The sequence below is a fragment of the Aptenodytes forsteri genome, unplaced genomic scaffold, assembly GCF_000699145.1.
Source record: "Aptenodytes forsteri isolate BGI_AS27 unplaced genomic scaffold, ASM69914v1 Scaffold215, whole genome shotgun sequence".
Taxonomy (NCBI): Eukaryota; Metazoa; Chordata; class Aves; order Sphenisciformes; family Spheniscidae; genus Aptenodytes; species Aptenodytes forsteri.
The window spans coordinates 1,062,812-1,082,267 of record NW_008795910.1 but is presented as its reverse complement, the minus strand read 5'-3'; the positions used below and the strand labels follow the sequence as shown (position 1 = coordinate 1,082,267).

General features: G+C 40.1%; 1 protein-coding gene across 1 annotated transcript in view; it reads right to left on the bottom strand.

Moving 5' to 3' along the window:
• The window catches only part of PTPRT (protein tyrosine phosphatase, receptor type T), a 347,808-nt gene that overhangs the window by 232,843 nt on the left and 95,509 nt on the right, over positions 1–19,456 (bottom strand). Inside the window, exon 6 of the mRNA XM_009284586.1 lies at positions 1,225–1,518. Within this exon, the coding sequence (XP_009282861.1) occupies positions 1,225–1,518 (294 nt within the window). The remainder of the gene's footprint in view (positions 1–1,224; positions 1,519–19,456) is intronic.

The window sequence follows — 19,456 nt, the reverse complement described above, 5'->3', positions numbered from 1 at the left end:
TAGTCTCTGTCATTTGTTCACACCACAGAAAAGACCTTGCAAAAATTACAAAAATGTGAATCTTGAGAAGACAGCTGTGTGGTGGAAAAAAACTGCTAGGTAGAAAACTGCTTTGTTCATCCCCTTGCAAGGCACAGAGCTTGACTCCCCTTAATGGCTAATGATTAATGTATGAAAACAGGATGACTAGCCAATATATCTGAAACACGAGGAACATGATCCTTTAGTTTTTCCCAGAAAGGCCAATATGGCTTAGAAAGAAGATAGACTTTTCCTGTCCCTGCATCAAAATTGATCTGTTCCAATATGAAAGACAAAGGGAAGATGCTGCATAGTGTTCGAACAGGTTTCGTTATCAGGAGCGAGAAGAATAAGTTCCATCAAATGGAATACAAAAATGTATCTTAAAAACTAAATGCTTACTGCTTCACTACACTGCACCCATAAACTGATAGCACTGTCAATTTGTTAATAACCAATGCTGAACCATTACCCAAGAACAACAAATATATTGTTATGCACTTACAGGGTGAAAATTTTATAATAGACTAGTCTTAACAATTTGGTTGGGAAACTCTCATAGAATCATAGAGTAGTTTGGGTTGGAAGGGACCTCTAAAGGCCATCTAGTCCAACCCCCCTGCTGTGGGCAGGGACATCTTCAACTAGATCAGGTTGCTCAGAGCCCCGTCCAACCTGACCTGGAATGTTTCCAGGGATGGGGCATCCACCACCTCTCTGGGCAACCTGGGCCAGTGCTTCACCACCCTCAGCATAAAACATTTCTTCCTTATATGTAGTCTAAATCTACCCCCTTTAGCTGAAAGCCATTCCCCCTTGTCCTGTCGCAACAGGCCTTTCTAAATTGTTTGCCACCATCTTTTTTATAAGCCCCCTTTAAGTACTGAGAGGCTGCAATAAGGTCTCCCCGGAGCCTTCTCTTCTCTAGGCTGAACAACCCTAACCTCATCTGCTTGCCCATTTCAACAGAAAACAGCCATACACTGTAGCAGAAAGTTTGGCAAATACACTACATGCATAGAAAAACCAGTTTCTTAAACACTTGCCTATGGAATAAAAAGTAAAGTATTCCAGGATATATCAAGATTCACAATGTCAATTCAGACCACATCTACAATAAGGCTGTGTGAAAGACCATTTATTAATGTGTTAGTAAGTGAACCAAAATATCTGTGCTGTATTGTAAAGCAGTAGAAACCCTACCTGCACATTTTGTTCTTGTTGTGAGTGGTGGTCCAGGGGGCCCCGTGCCTCCTTCTCCAGGGCGAGTGAGCAGCACTCTGATCTCATACTCCACATCAGGATCCAAATGCCACAGTTTATAATTAGGAGAGTCTACAATGTGCGTTTCCGCCCAATTCCCAGTGGTCGTCCGATACTCCACCTCTTTCAGAATGATGGGCCCGTCTCCAATGATGGAGTTGGCATTGGGTTTGATCCACAGGTACGTGGCTCCGACAGCCAGCAGCTCAGGAGGGGCGATAGGAGTTGGGGGTTCTGTAGACAAAAAGAAATCAAGAGAGGCCTGAGACAATTTTGTCAAAAGGACCAAATTTCCATGGTGTATCTGTATAGCGAGGCTGTCCCAAAATCTTTTGTAACACAGGCACAGTTTCTCCTGTCATTTACCAAATCTTTCATAAGAATTTAATCTGTTACTGAAAAGAATTTGGCTTCTTTTATTTGCACTAAAAATTCAGCCCCCTTACACTGGAGGTAGTATTAACAATTCAGAAACACCTGCAAAAATACAGTAACCACAAAGCAATTTCCGTTTAAAATAAAATCCAAAAGTCCCTTTTAAAAGATCAGAAGGTTTATACTTATTCCCTCCTTTAAGCATATGAGCAATAGCAGTCAATATGATATTGGAGGGTGGGGGGGAAAGAAGTCTTAAACAAAGATGACTGAGTGCACTGAGCATATACCATGTATAAAAAGGCTCCAGTAAAACAGCACTTCCTCTGCCCCGTGACCCGACGTGGCAGAATATCACGATCATTGATCTTGGTATTGTGGTTCGGCCAAAGTGTAATGCTTAACGTGACACAATTTGCAGCGAGTGGAAAACTCAAATCACTTGCTCATTTTGTGATTTTACCAAGCAAAATAAAGGTTAAAAATAGGATACATTTTTTAACCAAAGCACTGGCTGTGTGTCTGAGAAAATACTAGCAAATTTAAACACTAGGGATCTTCCCATGGTCAATGGTATCAGTAGTCAGGATGCTGCTAGAACTGACTCTAACTGGGGCTCTTGGTAGCTCAGAACTAAGAAAAACTCTAAGGCGCCAGTGAATCAACACCTCCTGTCACGTTTGATTGCAAAGTTTGCTTAACTTCACGAGCAAAGGTACTCAAGCAAAGTCTGCATGAGACTTGAAGAGTGCCTACATGTCTGAAAAGCATCATGAGGAGGCAGAAACCCAGCTGCCAAATATCACCTCTGTGATAAAAAGAAAAGCAAGCCAATAAAGGACATCTCAGCAACACCCTTTGATGAAAGCTACAAAAAAAAAAAAAAATCTACAGGGCTCTGGCTGCCTGCCTGATTTTTATTTTTCTTCCCCCTCTGTCAGTGTATAAATAACACTTGCATATTGGAAGCCGCATGAATAGCATATGCCTTGTTGTTTTGAAAACCTGAGCTGAACTGTGCAAGATTATGAGCAATTTCTTTAATCTCATCTAGCTTTCCCTCTGTCACACTCTAACGTGGTTTGCCCTCAACCCAGAGAACACAAACTCTATTCTCCTGCGAAAATAAGGTGACGAAAAGGACATCTCTGTCTCAGAAAAAGAAACCTATAAATGTTACAGCATGACGTTAATTTTAGAGTTCTGTGAGAGTTATTCTAAACCCCTCTGTAAAGGTGATTCCTCAAAGAACCCAGAGAACTGGAAGAATCCAGGACCCACAGAAACGTGGAAGAGAAGAGTTTGAGCACCACATAATGGGAGGAAGACGGGACTTTCCCCTCTGGAGAAGTCTTGCAGGTTAAGATCTACTCAGTGAAGAGAAACAAATGCACAGAAACCATTATTATACAAAATGATCTACTGAAATGTTACTTAATTTCAATTCCTCTGGCTAACTAATTGGAAGTAACCACGCTCTCTCCTTGAGATTGACTGCAGTAGTTGTGCATTGTACCTCTGGAAAAAAAAACAATCGGAATTGGAATTGTAACACTTATCCAACATGAACAAAAACTAGTGCCACAAGCTAAGTTTTTTGTGGAATGTTTGTTTCTGCTTTTATTTTGCGCTGTTCCCCTAACTCCTGCCAGAATATTTTTCTGTTATGAAATGTCAGGCTGATTATGTTTTGACTTAGTAAGGTTATTTCTCCAAGAAATTTGTTTTCAAGAAATGCGTGTAAATACATTTTCATTAAAAATCAAATTAGTATAAATCACAAACATTTTATTACTTCTTCCTTGTTGCAAGACAATTAAAAGATAGACTTAGTGATTCCCAGTGCAAAAATGACATCTAACAAGTCACATCATAGCTGAACACAGGACAAATGAGATCTTGAACTCCGTTCTCCTGGGCTATAGACTTCAATAGCAACATGATCCAGGTTACTTTGGGATTTGATTGCAAGAGATTTACGGGACTGAGCTTAATTAATAGAGCAGTTTGTCCTGCTAAACAGACATGAAAGTCTCGTCTGGCAAGTTTAGGAACTACTATTGCCTAACTGATTTAAATTAAGAAGACACCCAGCATTACTGTCTTCTCTCTTTATTTTAGGCCAAATCTAAACCTCCCCCCACCCCCCCAAAAAAAAGTGATGGTTGTTTTCCCTTTTTTCCCCCAGTTAATTTTCCCCTTTCTAAGTACCATTTGAAAAACAGGTGCCACAGAATATTAGAAAATTAGGAGTTTAAACTGTTGCTCCCACTTTCTGAATTTAAGAAACTAAGATAAGCAGCTGTTGTAGTAGTTACTCAAGGCTCAATCCCACCTCACTGAAAATAATGGGCTCTTTCCTACTGGCACCAACTGGACAGGAAGCAATTTTTTTAGTATCACTCTGTGCCAAATTACTGCAAGTGATCTAAACAAGTTACCCATTATTTAGCAAAACTAGCACATAAATAAGGACCATTTTTTGGCCTTTGTAACTAAACACACTTGTCAGTTACAGATGACCAGCCTGATGTTATGAGCTCACTATTTTAATTAAAATCTCTATGTGATCTTGATTAAATAAACATGGTGACAGATCGGCCTTGTACACATGTAATTGTGATCAACTACATTTTAAGCCCCATTTGATCCAGACAGTATTTTATATTGCTAGCTTTGTCTAGCCTGTTGCTGCCTTTCAGCCATTCTCCCTCCTCCGCTGGGCGCAGAGGAGAAAGGCACAGGCTCCCCAGGAATGAGGACATCAGGAACTGGATTGCTGCAACTGGAACAATATCTAGCCTGAATCCCAGACTCAGGAAGGACACAGAAAAACGTGGTTCCCAGGTGCCCTATTCTAAGGTGTGACGGATGCGCTAGACCCCTTAACCAAACTAGCAGGAGTTTGGTACAGGCTCCAAAGGAGGTAAAGACCTGAGCTGTAGCCGGGCCAAGAACTCCTCTAGTTTTGACCTGTTCTCCAAAAACCCCCAAAGTAACAGAGTGACACAGTAAACATCAATATATATGGGTTTGGAACACCAATCATGCAATTAACACATAAATAACAGGTGGCTTTTCCAAAATTTGTTTATCAAAAAAAGAAAGTGGTGGGTACAAGGAGTCTCATGCCTACCTTTCCATCGCATGTGATTTGACTACGAGCCAACCTCTTTATCCCATAAATACGACAGCCTAAGTGAGCTGCCCCGGAGCTCTCCCTGCTAGGCAGCATGGCTGCATGGCGGTGGTCTCCCCTTGAGCTGGGACACCTCTCAAGGTTGGTCCTCAAGGCAGAGAGACCTTTTTACTAATGGCAGATCATTGGATGAGCCAGATTTGAGCTCCCCCTGAACTGCAGCTAGACTGCTGCCAGGTGACTCTCCCCCTGAGCAGGGACGCCTGTCAAGGTCTGAGATTCCTCACCTGAGACTAAGAGATCCTTCCTTGCCCGAGGCGGAGAGATCCCTTACTCCTCGAGTTTGAGAGATTCCTTGCCGCAACAGATCCTCGGCAAGTGACTAATAGCTCGTTAAACTTTCTAGGTTTCACTAACTCAATTTCCCTTTGTACGTTTCTTCCATGCAGTAATTAACAAGGTGAACCTTGCCATCAAACTTACTGAACCTTAGTAAACCACTGTCAAACTTTGTTAAATTCCATTGAATTTATTGAACTCTGTCAAATTATTATTTTATCTCAATAAAACATATTTCTGCTTCTCTCTTTTGAGTGAGGTGCATTCCACTCCTCCGCAACACAAGGAAACAAAAGACCTATATAATACAAGCTCAAAAAGGGAGTTACTGAACACGAGTAGATTTTATTGTATGTGCAAAGCAGGTCCAGTTGTACAAACGTGAAGGGAATTTGGGGTGTGCCTTTCTCCTCCCATTAGAAGAGGAAATACAGCTGTGGTCTACAGCTGAAAAGGCTGAACACTGTTAGGGCTTTAAAATGACAGAAAGTTTAGTAGTGCAAAGAGTGTGAGAAAACAAAACTAACATGAAGGACCAAAAAGAATCATAGAACATCTCAAGTTGGAAGGGACTCATAAGGACCATCGACTCCAACTCCCTGCTCCTCACAGAACTACCTAAAACTAAATCATATGACTAAAAGCGTTGTCCAGACACTCCTTGAACTCTGACAGGCTTGGTGCCGTGAATACCATACTTTTCAACTATTGTGGAAAACACATGTATTTTACTCTTTGGCAACTGCTCCTGAGTTTCTACTCTACTACTGGAATATTTCTCTATATGGTTTTTCCAAGCATGGCAATTCTAAGGAATTGTTAAACGATGGAAGAAAAATGGGCTCCATGCATCCTTCAGATGCAACTGGGAGGACTGAAACACAAGAGTGTAATCCCCATCAACTGTTTTCACTGTATCCTATGAAATAATCCATAAGAAAAAGGAATTATAAAAAATGTAATCTTAAAACAGCTGGATAAACCTTTTAAGCTATGGTTTTTATATGAATAAAGCTTTAATTTTTTTTTTAAATTCCTTCCTTCATAGTAAGATCATCTGATAAAATGCACAACCAAGACGACCATGAGCTCTCATTTGCATTCATTGGTCTATGGATGGTTTTAGACAAAAAGAACCCCTAATGCTACAAAACACTAGTATATCGCAAAGTTCAACGATTCTGTTTCTGAAGTGCTAACCTGTACCTTTGTTACTGAATAATCATGCCAACACATGAAATTCCTAACATGACTCCCTCAAGCACTGAAATAAGCTCTCAACTTAGGACTGAAGAAAACCAGAAAACAAAACCAGAAAGGACCCAGAAAAGGCTGACACGCCCGTTAAATAGAGGAGGAAAGCAGGTTTGTATCTGGCGGGGCCACCCAGTCGGTACTTTTCAGACTACTTGATGACCCTGTAAGTCCTTCCAAAACATTGGCTGTGCACGCGCCATGCATAGCCAGGCCTCCAGAGCATGGAAGATAGTTGCAACACAGACAGCCCTGTTTTGTTTTCTCACATGTATACAACATGCAGCACCAGTTCTGAAAATAAGATCTGAAGAGACACGGTGTTTTTTGTGCTTTGGGGGTTGAAGAGGTGGGGATGGGAGCTGCTATCAAAAGACATTTGCCTGACAAGCAGGATCTGTGTTTTCAAACATGATACTGCTTATTCCCCTACTAATGGGAATTGTAAGCTTTTCTCACAGCATCCTAAATGAGCAGCTGTGGACTGTGCTTGCCAAATGGATAAGGATGGGACTGGAAGGCAAGGAAACCTAATCTCAAGCTTCTCAAAACTTTTTTAAGCTAAAAATACAGAACAAAACATAGCTGTATAGTTTTCTACACAATAGCCACAGACTCTTACAATTTAAAAGCTAGTGAGAACATAGGTTCTTAAATTTGCATTTAAGAAGGCAAACCCAGCTATTTTAAGAAAAAATGCAATCATGTTAAAATGCCTTTGTTCTGATTTTTTGCCCCTCCATCCTTCAGGCAGAATTTGTCACCTTTGCACAACTGTTTTGCACTCCTTATTGCTGGCTATTAGATATTCACTTGACTGTCTGAGCAGCATCCATGAGTACCCTTTCTAGTTTTACAACATAGCAATAAGCAGTCTGAGCTCTGAATGACAGTATTTATATTGGCATTGCTTATTAGCACACTTCCTACTACTGTAATAAATGCAGCAGTTGAATTTTGTTTTCCAGTGATTGTCCGAACTTCCAGTTCCATTTATTGCACAAAGAAATGGCACAAGGATTTTACAGTATTTAGCATGAGACTATTCCACTGTGCTGACACTGTACTAATAGTTTTTTGTCTAAAAGAGACACATTCAGGTCTGTCTCACAGTAATGTAACAGTCTGACAGCAGTGGCACATCAACCGTGTTGGAAGAGTGTGCCAGCGGCATTAATAAAGTGATTCATTAATTCACCTGGATGGGTAAATTGCACCAGCGAGCAATATAGTCTGTCTACTCCCAAAGAAAAATGCCCAGAACCGATTCCGAAATCAACAATTTTGAATATTTAATTAAAGCCAAAATCCAAGACAGTGAAAGAAGAGGAAGATTTAGGATTTCTACAGCCTATAGAACAAGGGGCAATGGTTTCACAGGTTTATACATTTTACAGGTGCAAAAGCCTTTACTGTTGGTTTTGCATCCCATTATGAAACAAAGCAATCCCAGCAGGCAAACATCACCCTTACACGGCAAAGTTTAACCTCTTATCCTCCATGAGCATTCCCATACTATGTCATGCAGCCCTGTGGTTATGCAGGTCTCTTCTTGCCCCTGTTGAGATCAGCAACGCATTCATCCTCATGAACCATCAGCCACAGGATGCTTATGTGCTTAGTAATCAAAGACTGCAGACAAAAATGGAAATCTACCCTTTTAGCTTGTGGCAGGTTGGTTATTTAGCTAACGAGCTAGGACATTAGAGCAGTAAGTGAGGGGCTGCATTTAGACACTGCTGTATTGTTCTATGGATTAGCAAATTTAACGTCAGTACTCTCCATCTGATGCTTCTTTCTGACACAGAATTTACTAACACAGTGATAAGTAACTTTAGTACTCTATGATATAGAATACTTACTTGCCACAGCATATCATGCACTTCTTTCTTCTCGCTTTTCCCTTAAGAGCTAATGCTTCTGTCTACAAGGGACTCACCATACGTTTCATGTACAAGAAGTGGGGGAGAAAATAAAAGTGATCCAGAAAGATGTGAAAGAATTGAGCAAAGTGGTCAAAGAATCAGCACAACAGCAATGAAAAACAAGAGACGAGCAGATCTCCGGGGACAGCAATCAATATCACCAAAGAAAGCCAATGGAGCAAGAGACCCAATATTTGGCAGGATGCTCGTCTTCTGACATTCCCAAAAACCCAAAATTCAGAGACTAGAGACGATAGTCCCTTTACATCTCACAACAGTGTAGGTGTAGTACTTATATACAAAGGGAGAATTTGCTGCAGCCTAATGAAAATGAAGAATACATATTCTCTATGTATTTTCCCCTTAAGAAGCAGTGGAAATGCTCCTTGGTGATTTGAATACATATGTTCTAAATTAAGCAACTGAGCTGCCTAGGTTTAAAGAGAAGAACACAGTAATGCTTACAGGAGTTACTATAAAGCAGTAGAAAACCTCTTAACCATTTCCTAAAAGCACTGCAGTCACCATGCAAGACAGCTGGATCAAACTGGTTGAAGAAAAGTTCATCTGTATTAGTGTCATCTTAAACAAAAATTGACAGTCGCCCCGAGACCAGAAAGGGTTGGTACAGGCCCATTGCCTCCTACCAACTCTTCTAATTGTGCTATAGGTTAAAGGAGAGGGGCACCAGATACCAAGTGGGAATTACAGTAGCATACTATTTCATTAGCGTTTCACACTATTTGTGTCTCAGAAGCTTAGCCTGAATTCCACCAGAGCCTCAGAGGATGCTTTCATTCTCTAATAAAGGAGAAAATAGCATCGGATTAGTTGAACAGTATCTCATTTCCCAGTGTAAATTAAGTGCATTAGATGGAAGACTCTGTGCTCTAATTGTAAAGCTTATTACAAGAACTCACATAGATTAGAACTGAATGCTTCTCTTTGAGTCATCATTTGTACTGTAAAAGAGGAAAAAAAGGTGACTTTCCCATGGCTCCCTAATGGCTCAGTATTGATACATAGGAATCTCCAGTACTGCAGTAAAACACATTGGTAAGTCCCGTGCACTGAGAGTGCTAGAAGGCAACCTTTCTCCACACGGACAGGAGTGCTACCCTATACAGTGCACAGGCAGTCTCTCTAGGCAATCTCTAAGAATGACAAGCTCCCCAGGGTTGGGAATCATGGACAATTAACTCTCATTTTTAAAGTGCATGTAATTTACCGAGTTTTTCAGCTGCAAAATAGCTACAAAATGACATCATGAACAAGAGCAGTAGTATGCTTCTTGTTGCTTATGGAATGACATTGTTATGGAATGTCATTCTATTTACAGAGATCTTTCATGAACTATGAGAGGCCCAACACAGAGACTTCGGTGCATTAAGAAGTTAGGCATCCACGAGCTGGTTACAAATACAGACTTTTACCACGTAGCTTTGATACATTCAAGCCTGTACTAGTGATCTCAGGTTCCCTTTACAGTCAATGGAGAGAAATGGACAATTTCAGGGAACATACAACTCATCTTAAGGTACATACCTAAGACAGATAAAATTAACTGCTCTCTGATCCCTCCCTCTTTTGACTGGTATTAAAATTTAGGTGACATGCACTTTACCTCCTTACTTTTATTTTCTCAATGCCTGGCCTTCAGTGTGAAATGCAGTGAGGTATCAGACCAGTCAGTCTATTAAGGGGGAAGCCACAAAGCAAGCTGTGCAAAGAACTGCTCAGCAAGAAATAATACTGAGCACCTGTACGCTCTTTGAATGCCCTCATTCAGGGCAGCAGAACTCAGGTGCTGCAGTCTAAAACCATCACATGAAGATAAATGATTATGCTTTTCTCTGGAAAAGATGAGCACAACTCACTTTCCTTTTATACATGCAGCCAGAGTATGCACTGGTGACAGTGATGCCCTTTGATTTAATAATGCAATACTTAAAGTGCTTGTCAAAGAAAGAATTTCATTCTCTTACTAAGACTGTTCTGAGGCTGGAGCATCTTAGCCCCATCTGTTGAGATTGTGTCACACAGAAAAAAGGTTCAGTTTTCATTTGACCAAAAAAAAAGTAAAAATAAAAAGACCATGACTTTCTCTAACCAGCCTCTAACTGCTCCATTTTGCTCCTCCAGGAGCACGTGCAGCATGCTTGAACCAAGTCCTGTTCTCCAAACTCATCCTTGATACATTTTCCTCACACAACATCAGCAATTTTTAATTTTTTCTACTTCCCTCATTTCTTGGAGCTTGCCCTTGATGACAAATGCATCAGATATGCGTGCACTAACATTTCATATGAGTCTTGAAATGACCTACAAAGAAAACCAAGGTAGGTTTTAACATAAGACACATACCTGAATGCAGTAATTACAAAAGTATCACAAAGTATGAGAACTGAGCATCAGCTCTCCTTCAACAAGGGAGATGAAAATAGCGGAGCTTTCCAGAAACTCTGGTGAAAACATACTGATTTCTCCACTAGAAACTGCTGCAACTGTCCGTGCACCGACAGTCGTTCAAGTTGCAGGTTACTTCTGAACCTGTGTCTGAGTTCTCTCGTTGCCCCGTGTGAGAAACCCCAGGGTTACTGTAACCTGTGCATATTTACACTCTACACTGCTTCCTTTAACAGCCAATTCTGTAACACTACGATTTGAAACATCAGTCTATGGGAGGCTCTTCTTTCTTATGGCTCCACCAAGTCTGTACAAAGATATGCAAAACTGCATCCACATCCTATCAAAAAGAAGGTCCTCTCCACCAGTCAGCAGTCAGGGCCAGCTTTAGCTCTCTCCTGTGTTTCTAACTCCATGGACTATTTAAGCTCATATATCATGTGTTATTAAATCTATTTCAGCTTTCAGCATGAACGAGCTGCTAATCTCCCATAGGGACTAGAAATGTAAACGCAACAAGCACCAAAAAAAAGTAGAAAGGCGGGAATAAACACATAAACCGTGAAACATGTAATTTCAGGTCAACTCAAGTTCAAGCAGCTTCATCAGTTGCTATGCTACCAGCTTATGATGGTGGGAAAGGATGAAGGCAACAAGATTTTATAGCTTCATCTATAGAAGCTATTTAGCAACTTTTGCTTTCTGGCACATCTCTGTCTGCAGAATGAAGGATCGTTAGTCTCTAAGCTGCTGAAATGGCAAGTGACTGGAGGTATTGACTACTATGAAGCAGCATGGAATGGCTTGTCTGGATTGATTAAGTAGCTTAATCCATAGCAACCTGCTAGGTTTGCAGGAAAAACCTGAGGCAGAATTCTTCGTTTCATTTAAGGCAAAGTGGGGAATTAAACATCCCATTGCCCTTTACCACACTGTCCACCATCTAAAGATGTGCAGAACAGATGAGCAGTAAGGAGAACTGAGGCAATAGCCAGGCTGGAGTTTAAACACGAGAGACCACCATAGAGGAGACTTGTAGACTCCTTGGTGTCCATTCTGCTGTTGCACCATTGATATTGATCTCTCTTCTCGCAAATATATTATGTACCCCAGAGCTGGGTCAGCTTAAAGAGTGAGGACACTGGTGTGCGTGCATGCAGTGCATTTCAAGGAACTGCTCACAGTTAATCCTCACAACATATTAGTGAAGCAAGTATGACCATGTTGTTTTATAACTGGAAATAATGATTAATGGATGGCTGTAAGGCCAGAGCCTGAATGTAGTCTTGTGTTCCAGCCTACAGACTTTATGACCCCCTACAAAGAAGCGTATGCCAGGCTTGACATACAAATTCAGGCTCTTTCAGCCCATAAAGCAAAATGTTCTCATTTAAGCATTTATTTTCTCATGACAGATCTGTGAAAAACACTAATCACATTTGACCATGAGGAGGCAAGTCAAATCTGATATGGCCTCTAAAGAGCTGATGCCGTAATGGTACACAGCAAACTTGCCAACAGGGATCTCGGGGAGCCACCACGGTGGAGACACACCACTAAAGCAGCACCCTAGGAACTTTTCAACCAATGTACCTGCATCACGTGAAGCAGCATTGAACAAACTATCCAGGGAACTAAGTCTCAGAGTGGATGACCGCCTGAGTGCATATTTTCTTGATGTTAATCTGAGCAAGAATACAATTCAGATCTCGGTATTCATACAAAACTTGGATGAATCAGAACTTGACTAATTTTCAAAGGAACTTTGCTGAGTGCTCATTTCAGGAAGCCACTCCTCATGTCTTAACTGACTGAAATGACATACTTGGGCAGACTGTGAGGAACATGGTTAGCACAGGGGAAGAACAGGCTTTGCTGTTATCACAGCTATGCTTCATTCAAATTTAAAAGTTTTCTCTCTCTACTTCTCTCTCTGGGAGTAAGCATAGATGTACACCCTAGGAAACCTAAAGTTGAATACCTGGATATCAATGATATTTAAATATTCCTCATGCAGATTCCAAAACATTCACAGTAATAACACCTACATAAATTGTACTACAGTTTACACGTAAAGTAGCACTTTTCATCCCTGACAGTCAACGCAGAGATTAATCACCCTTCCACTTTTACTGACAACAAAAAAAAGCCAAGTTGCTGCCAATAACTATTCTGCTGCCACTAACGCCACACTGCTTATACAGCTATGTAAGCAATCTAATCATTTCTTAAAATGTCAGTATGGCAAGAATCTTTTGCTTCTGGTGGCAAAAAGAATCATATTGTCCAGCAAGATAAACAGTAGGAAGAACAACTTGGAGTTTCATGGCAATTTCTAGAACATAAAGGGGTCTCTTCCACCTTTACATCATATGCCAGTCTCTCCGGCTAGTGTAAAATATGCACAAAAGAAGAAAGTCTGCCCGCTAGTCTGCCCGCTACACAGAGACATACTCCCAAAACTGAATGTTTACATTAATACTTATGTATTCCAACTATTTTTTTCCTGAAAGAACGAACAAACTTTATACTTCTGAATGTAACTGAAAGAATAACTGACAGTCAATCCTATTAACCCTAAATATGCTCCAATAATATGAGGAATTTTTTCAAAAAATACTTTCTCTGCTTATTCCATTTTACCTTAACATAAGTTGAACAGGGCTTTGGACCGTGATCTTCACCCTACTAAAATGTTACAGTTCAAAAGTATCTGACATTACCTAGATATACCTAAAAGCCTTGCTACTTTAGAGTCAATGCAAACTACAATCAATTTGTTTTCCATCTTCTCTCTTTTTTTCTTCTTATATTAATCATATTCATATAAAAAAAAAATTCTTGAGGCATGGCTTGGTTTGGAACATGGGGATCCATGTACACTGAACCCATACAATAAGCGTACAGTTCTAATGGCGCACTATACTTGCAGACAGTTGAGAAGTCATGCCTGTTGACATCACGAACTTTGTGTCTGATAAACCTCATTTTATTTCAAGAGCCTTAACCCTGTATCACAACCTTCCCTGTGAAACAGCATGAGAGACATTTCAAAATCTCTTTTGTGTATGAAAGAACCTATTTTGTAGCCATTAAAGACAAGAGATTGAAGGCCTAAGACAGCAATCTACAGTGGTGAACAATGAATGACATTTCTACTCATCTATTCTTAGAGCTACCAACCGAGTGAGCAGCCAATAGTGGAGAAATTACAGGGGATGGGAAGTGAGAGCTGTAATTTCCCCAGCTGCAGCACAATGGAAAAAATGTCCAAGCACAAGGAGCAATTCCCTAATCAAGAGGCCAGACCACTCCAATAAATTTAATAGCCCAACTAAGGAGAAGCAAACAGGGTATTTCCACTAGACTTGAAGGCCACCAGAGATCCAGGATCCTGGATGTTACAGTTTTACGTTTTTTTCATAAGTCTCCCAATATTCCCAAGAATGTTTGCAGTTAGTTAAGGAATTCTTTTGTACGTACACATTCGTTGCTTGCTGTTGTGTTGCCCCTGAGACAGTTAATTAAAAACAAGATCTCCTACCCATCAGACAAATCCAGGAGCCTACTTAAGCTTTGGAAGAGCTGCAGCATGGCCTATGGAGTTTAGACTGTAGAACTGAAGTGTTTTTTAACGGGTCCTGTATCTGAAAACCAGTGTTAAGTCAATGTTAAGGACAACCTGGGTCCTGCACCGACAGGACCCTGCATTTGAGGTTATGCAACAGAAACCTCTTCATCTAGAGAAGAAGCTATGTCTGACTCCCATTATACCAAGTTTTGTGCATATCCAACCAAGACCTCAAATCAACTTCCTTCAAAGAAAAACCCCATTCTAAAAATATTTGTTCCAATGGTAGAAATGGTAGGTTAACAGATTTTATCAAGGAGCTAACAGAGTATTTACTTTGCTACAAATCTTCCCAAAACAGAATCTGCAGATGTCCAAAGCATTATCTGCATATATGACTAAGTAAATTACTAGTAGTTTCTTCATTGAAACCTTTCTGTCCAGAGTTTTCTGCTCACAGTATATTATTATTCCTCCAACCAATGCAAATTGAACCTGGGCTTTCCTGAGAAGGTTCAGGTTCAATTTGGATTTACTGATTTAATCAGCTGAGAGTTTCCTACACAGTCTGGTCCCCTACAGGCACACATTTCGTAAGTACCTGAGATTCAGAGTGTGCTGCAAAGGCTAAAAACAGCGAAAAAAGAAGACGGGAAATCTACTAAGAAATGGAATAAACTTTTTTTTTTTAAACAATATGAAGAACAGTACAAAGGATTGAGATCATAATGACTGGTCATCCTTTCAGGACGATGCACATTGGTATGCAAGCTTTGATATACAATCTGCCAATTTCTAGTACCAGTATTCCCTAAGCATGGCTATCAAACAGCTCAAGAAGCATCAAGAAACAGCAATTCACCCATGCTTTCTGGCTGAAACAAGATCACTGGACTACCTAAACATACGGCAAAATCTGATTAAGCATTACACTACTGCAGAGTGGGATTTGAGATCACTACTGACTGAGAGAAGTGGATTATACATGTTTATATATGTACATACCTGCAGTATTTGTATTGCCGTGATGTCTCTAACATCGTGGTGATAAGCACCGTACAAACAGTGTTCAACCAGCCTCTACACCAAACAGCTTGTAACTCAGCACACACGGACAGACAGAACAGAAAGAAACAGCGATGATTCTCAGCCAGCAAGACAGGCTGCAGTCTTTATGCATTATCAGCCTGTTACCAAGTACTTTGTAGTCATAACAACAAAATTGAGAGATGTCAATTACCATAATAGCAAGAACATAATTAGCACAGCCTGAACAACATGTCATCCCGTAAAACTAAAGAATCAGCAACTGAAATGCAAAATGACCAACATGCTATTAGGTGCAAGAAGTTTTCTTCCTATATTAGAGTTTCAAATTATGACTTGCAAAATTATTTTTCTCCTTTGTAAGAAATGTTTATCACTTTGTACAAGGACTGTGTTTCTTAACTTAGTAGAGAAGTCATTTTGTTAGATTCCATCATGCTGTGATTTGAAGAGTTGATGGATAAACAAGTTCAGCAAGGAAATGCCACAGAGTTTGGAAATCTAAGTTTTGAACTCTAGAGACGCATCTTTTACATTGAAGCACAATAGCGAAGGTTGATGGAGTTAGGACACATAAGGGTTTATTTTCCCATGACTTTGTATATGTGGAATTCCTGTTGATGCAGATCAATGGAAAATGTTAAGCAGAGAAGTGACTGTATAAGCTCTCATATATATCATCATGAATGTCTGCGCTAAAAAAGTTAGTGATTTTATTGCTACATAATTATTAAGCATGGGGTCAAAATTCACCTTTCATACTGTCAGTAATTCCTGTCAGGTACCTGGTGAAACATTCAATTTCTAACACATCTCAACATGAAACAGTATTGCAGTGTTTCATTGAAACACAGAAACTGTAAGGAAGAACAGCAACACAAAACATCTAGAAGAACAGTCTTGCACAATTGTCTGAAAGGACCTGACCTAATTATGCATAGTAAAGTGTTCAGTCCCTCAATTTTTTTTTCTATTTATTTTCTGCCTTTACAAGCAGAAACCTACACTGTCCAAATAAACTCCAGTTAATACCTGATGAGATCTTTCTTCAGTGCCACAGAAAATAATTTATTGCTCAAACTTGTAAATTTACATTCCTTCCTTGGAGCCCAAATAAAAATCACTAGAAGTGAATTGTTAGACATAACCATGACCTTCAGAAGAGCTAGAGAAAAATACTATAGGTCAAATCTTACCCAAAATACTTGCACCAGGGAAGTGTACTGCTTTGTAAGCCTATTTAAACCAAATTCATTTTGCTTCACTCAGAGTTCCTCTTTCCAAGGTATCCTTATAAACAGTAGAACATCTCCTGAGTTGAGAACAGGCAGATACAGATTATGGTGTAATACTTGGCTTTAATGAATAGCGTCTGATCATTTCACTATCACTTGTTAACCATTCATCAGCTTAGCTCCTTATAGATTTGCTTAATTATTTAAGAAATACAAAGATTATTTGGCTTTGTGCCTAATTCTTCTCTAGTTTATGCTGGTACAAATCCAAAATAAGTGGAGTTACCACTGTGATGCAAAGAAGCCAAGTTTCTGCTCTTTTGTTCCTCAGTAATCTGAAATGTTGACGATTTCTTATCCTTCACAGGCAAGCTGATAAGAACCAGCACCAGAGGGAACTATTTTCTAACAGAATCTGCACCGTGCCTGCTCTGAACCCATTTGTTGCTTAGGAGGACCCTGGCGCAGTTCCAGAGTCCAATGAACACAATTAAAAATGACTTGAATTTAGTCTATTGAACAGGTGGCTATAACCAGTCTGGAGGGAGAGAAAAAACACTATCTGCTAGGTAGAAATACTTTATGCTTTCTAGAATTATTTAAACAACGATAGGTCTATAGACCTGAGCACAGACAAATTTCAAGCATCCTAATTCCGTTAACCGATGGCTGTCAAAAACTCTGCAACGACCAGGAGCAAAAATTGGGGGCAAGGGAAAAGAAACTACTGCATGGCTGCCTATACTTTTCACCACAACATGAATATTTGATTAAATCCTGGGGTATTGAGAAATAGCAGATGATGAGAGAGTTAGTCAAGAAAGGACACTACTCAGTGAACACAGTTGTTGCAAGGCAGTGGAGTGAAGCCTGCCTCTGAGGGTCTGGCTCAAGTCCCTAACAAATCGAGGGAAAAGCAGAGCCAGCACCTTACAGTCAAAACAAGCAATGCCAACTGGATAAAAAGTGATTAGAGACAAAAGAAATTGCTGGGGAGCTAGTCAAACTGACAGGCACACACCGACGACATCCAAAGCTGGCCTCTCTGGGGCACAGAAATAAAATAATAGGGTTTGAAATAGAGTTGTCTGTAGATGGTTTGTGATAAGATTACACAAACCCCTGATTTTAAGAAGTGTGCAATAATTTCATAAAAGGAAAGAACTGAGCTAAACCCATCTGGACCTTCTGAGCAACTATGGCTGGTTCGTGCACATGTATTATAGACCCTAAGCAAAGCATTACAGGATTTCATTTCCAGGACAGTTAAAGTGATGAAATAACCAGAAAAGGCTACACTGGGACTAATGGAACAGATACAGAACCAGTCCCAACACTGTAACAAAACCCTCTACAATCAGCTTGACTGCAACTGTTCTTGATTGTTTTTCTTGTCGCACTTTTAATAAACAGTGGAAACAAATCTGCCGCTTTCACCTAGCAAAATATATTTCAAAAGTTTTCCAGAAGAAGGCATCGGCTCTTCAATACGTTATATTATACGTATGCCTTCAACTCTGCTGCTGATCTTGACAGCTGTGCTTTAATTTATTTATGTAACTCTTATTGGAAGTTGAGTAAAATATGGAATACAGTGAATCTGCACAGTGATTTAGAGCCATTATGTACACATCTGTCACAAACTGCCCGTTTGAACGTGATCTGCCAGTGGCAGGCATTCACTTCATTGTTAATAAAATCTGTGGCTATATTTTCTTGGGATCTACCAATATTCATTGCATAAAAGCAAGCTGCCCTGAAACATGGATAGTAAAACTGAGATGAATTCACACAGAATGTACGAGCTTCAGTTGCAAAGATAACAGTGGTCCACTTATTCTAATATTGTTGGAAATGCCTGAACTTCATCTAAGAACGTAAAACACCTCCTTATACACGTTAAAAAAACCTCCCAATGATACAAAGGCAAATTATAATCTAGAACTAAGAGGATATGTTACAGGGAGAAACAAGCAGTTCACACACACGCACACTTTTTTCCTTTTTATAGGGTTCTTAGGAGCTCATTTGGAATTTACCGTGCATGTAAATGCCAAATGAATTTCAAGTACTGCGTTAGCTGCCAATCCATTACACAATCTCTTGCAATTTTAACTTACAACTCCTAACTGCCTGTGGCACCAGTTTTGGATTCTAGCCCTTACAGCCCATTGCTTACTATTTAGACGATCTTGTTCTCCTATGGAAATCACAGTGTTAACATTTCATACCACCTCCCGAGTAAGGTGCGCTTACGATGGAACATTGCCCAATGTTTCATAATGGGAACAAGAACACACAGGAGGCTGCAAATAAGCTCTGTTCCACAGCAAAGGATTTCAATACCAAAATGACTTTTACAGATAGTTATTAAATTTAACCACAAGAGTTTAAGGTCTTTCTTTATGAGATGTTACCACAACAGGTAAGAGCAGGAAAAAAAAGGCGAGATTGCTGCCTCTTCCATCTTATTAGCTGAAATGACTGGTAAAGCCTCATATTCCAGACTGTGAACTAGCACAACTGAACGGTCAGCACGCCATGTCTTCTGTCACCCCTGCTACAGAGAGAAAAATTTATTTTGCTGGGAAATCCAGCACAATGCATTTATAAGAGCTGTAGGAGTCTGTCATGGTTTAATCTCAGTCAGCAACTGAGTACCACCCAGCCGCTTGCTCACTCCCCCCCCGCCGGTGGGATGGGGAAGAGAATTGGAAGAGTAGAAGTGAGAAAAGCTCGTGGGTTGAGATAAAAACAGTTCAATAATTGAAATAAAATAATGATGATGATGATAATAATAATAATGTAATAATGATAATAATAATACACAAAGCAAGTGATGCACAGCGCAATTGCTCACCACCCGCCGACTGATGCCCAG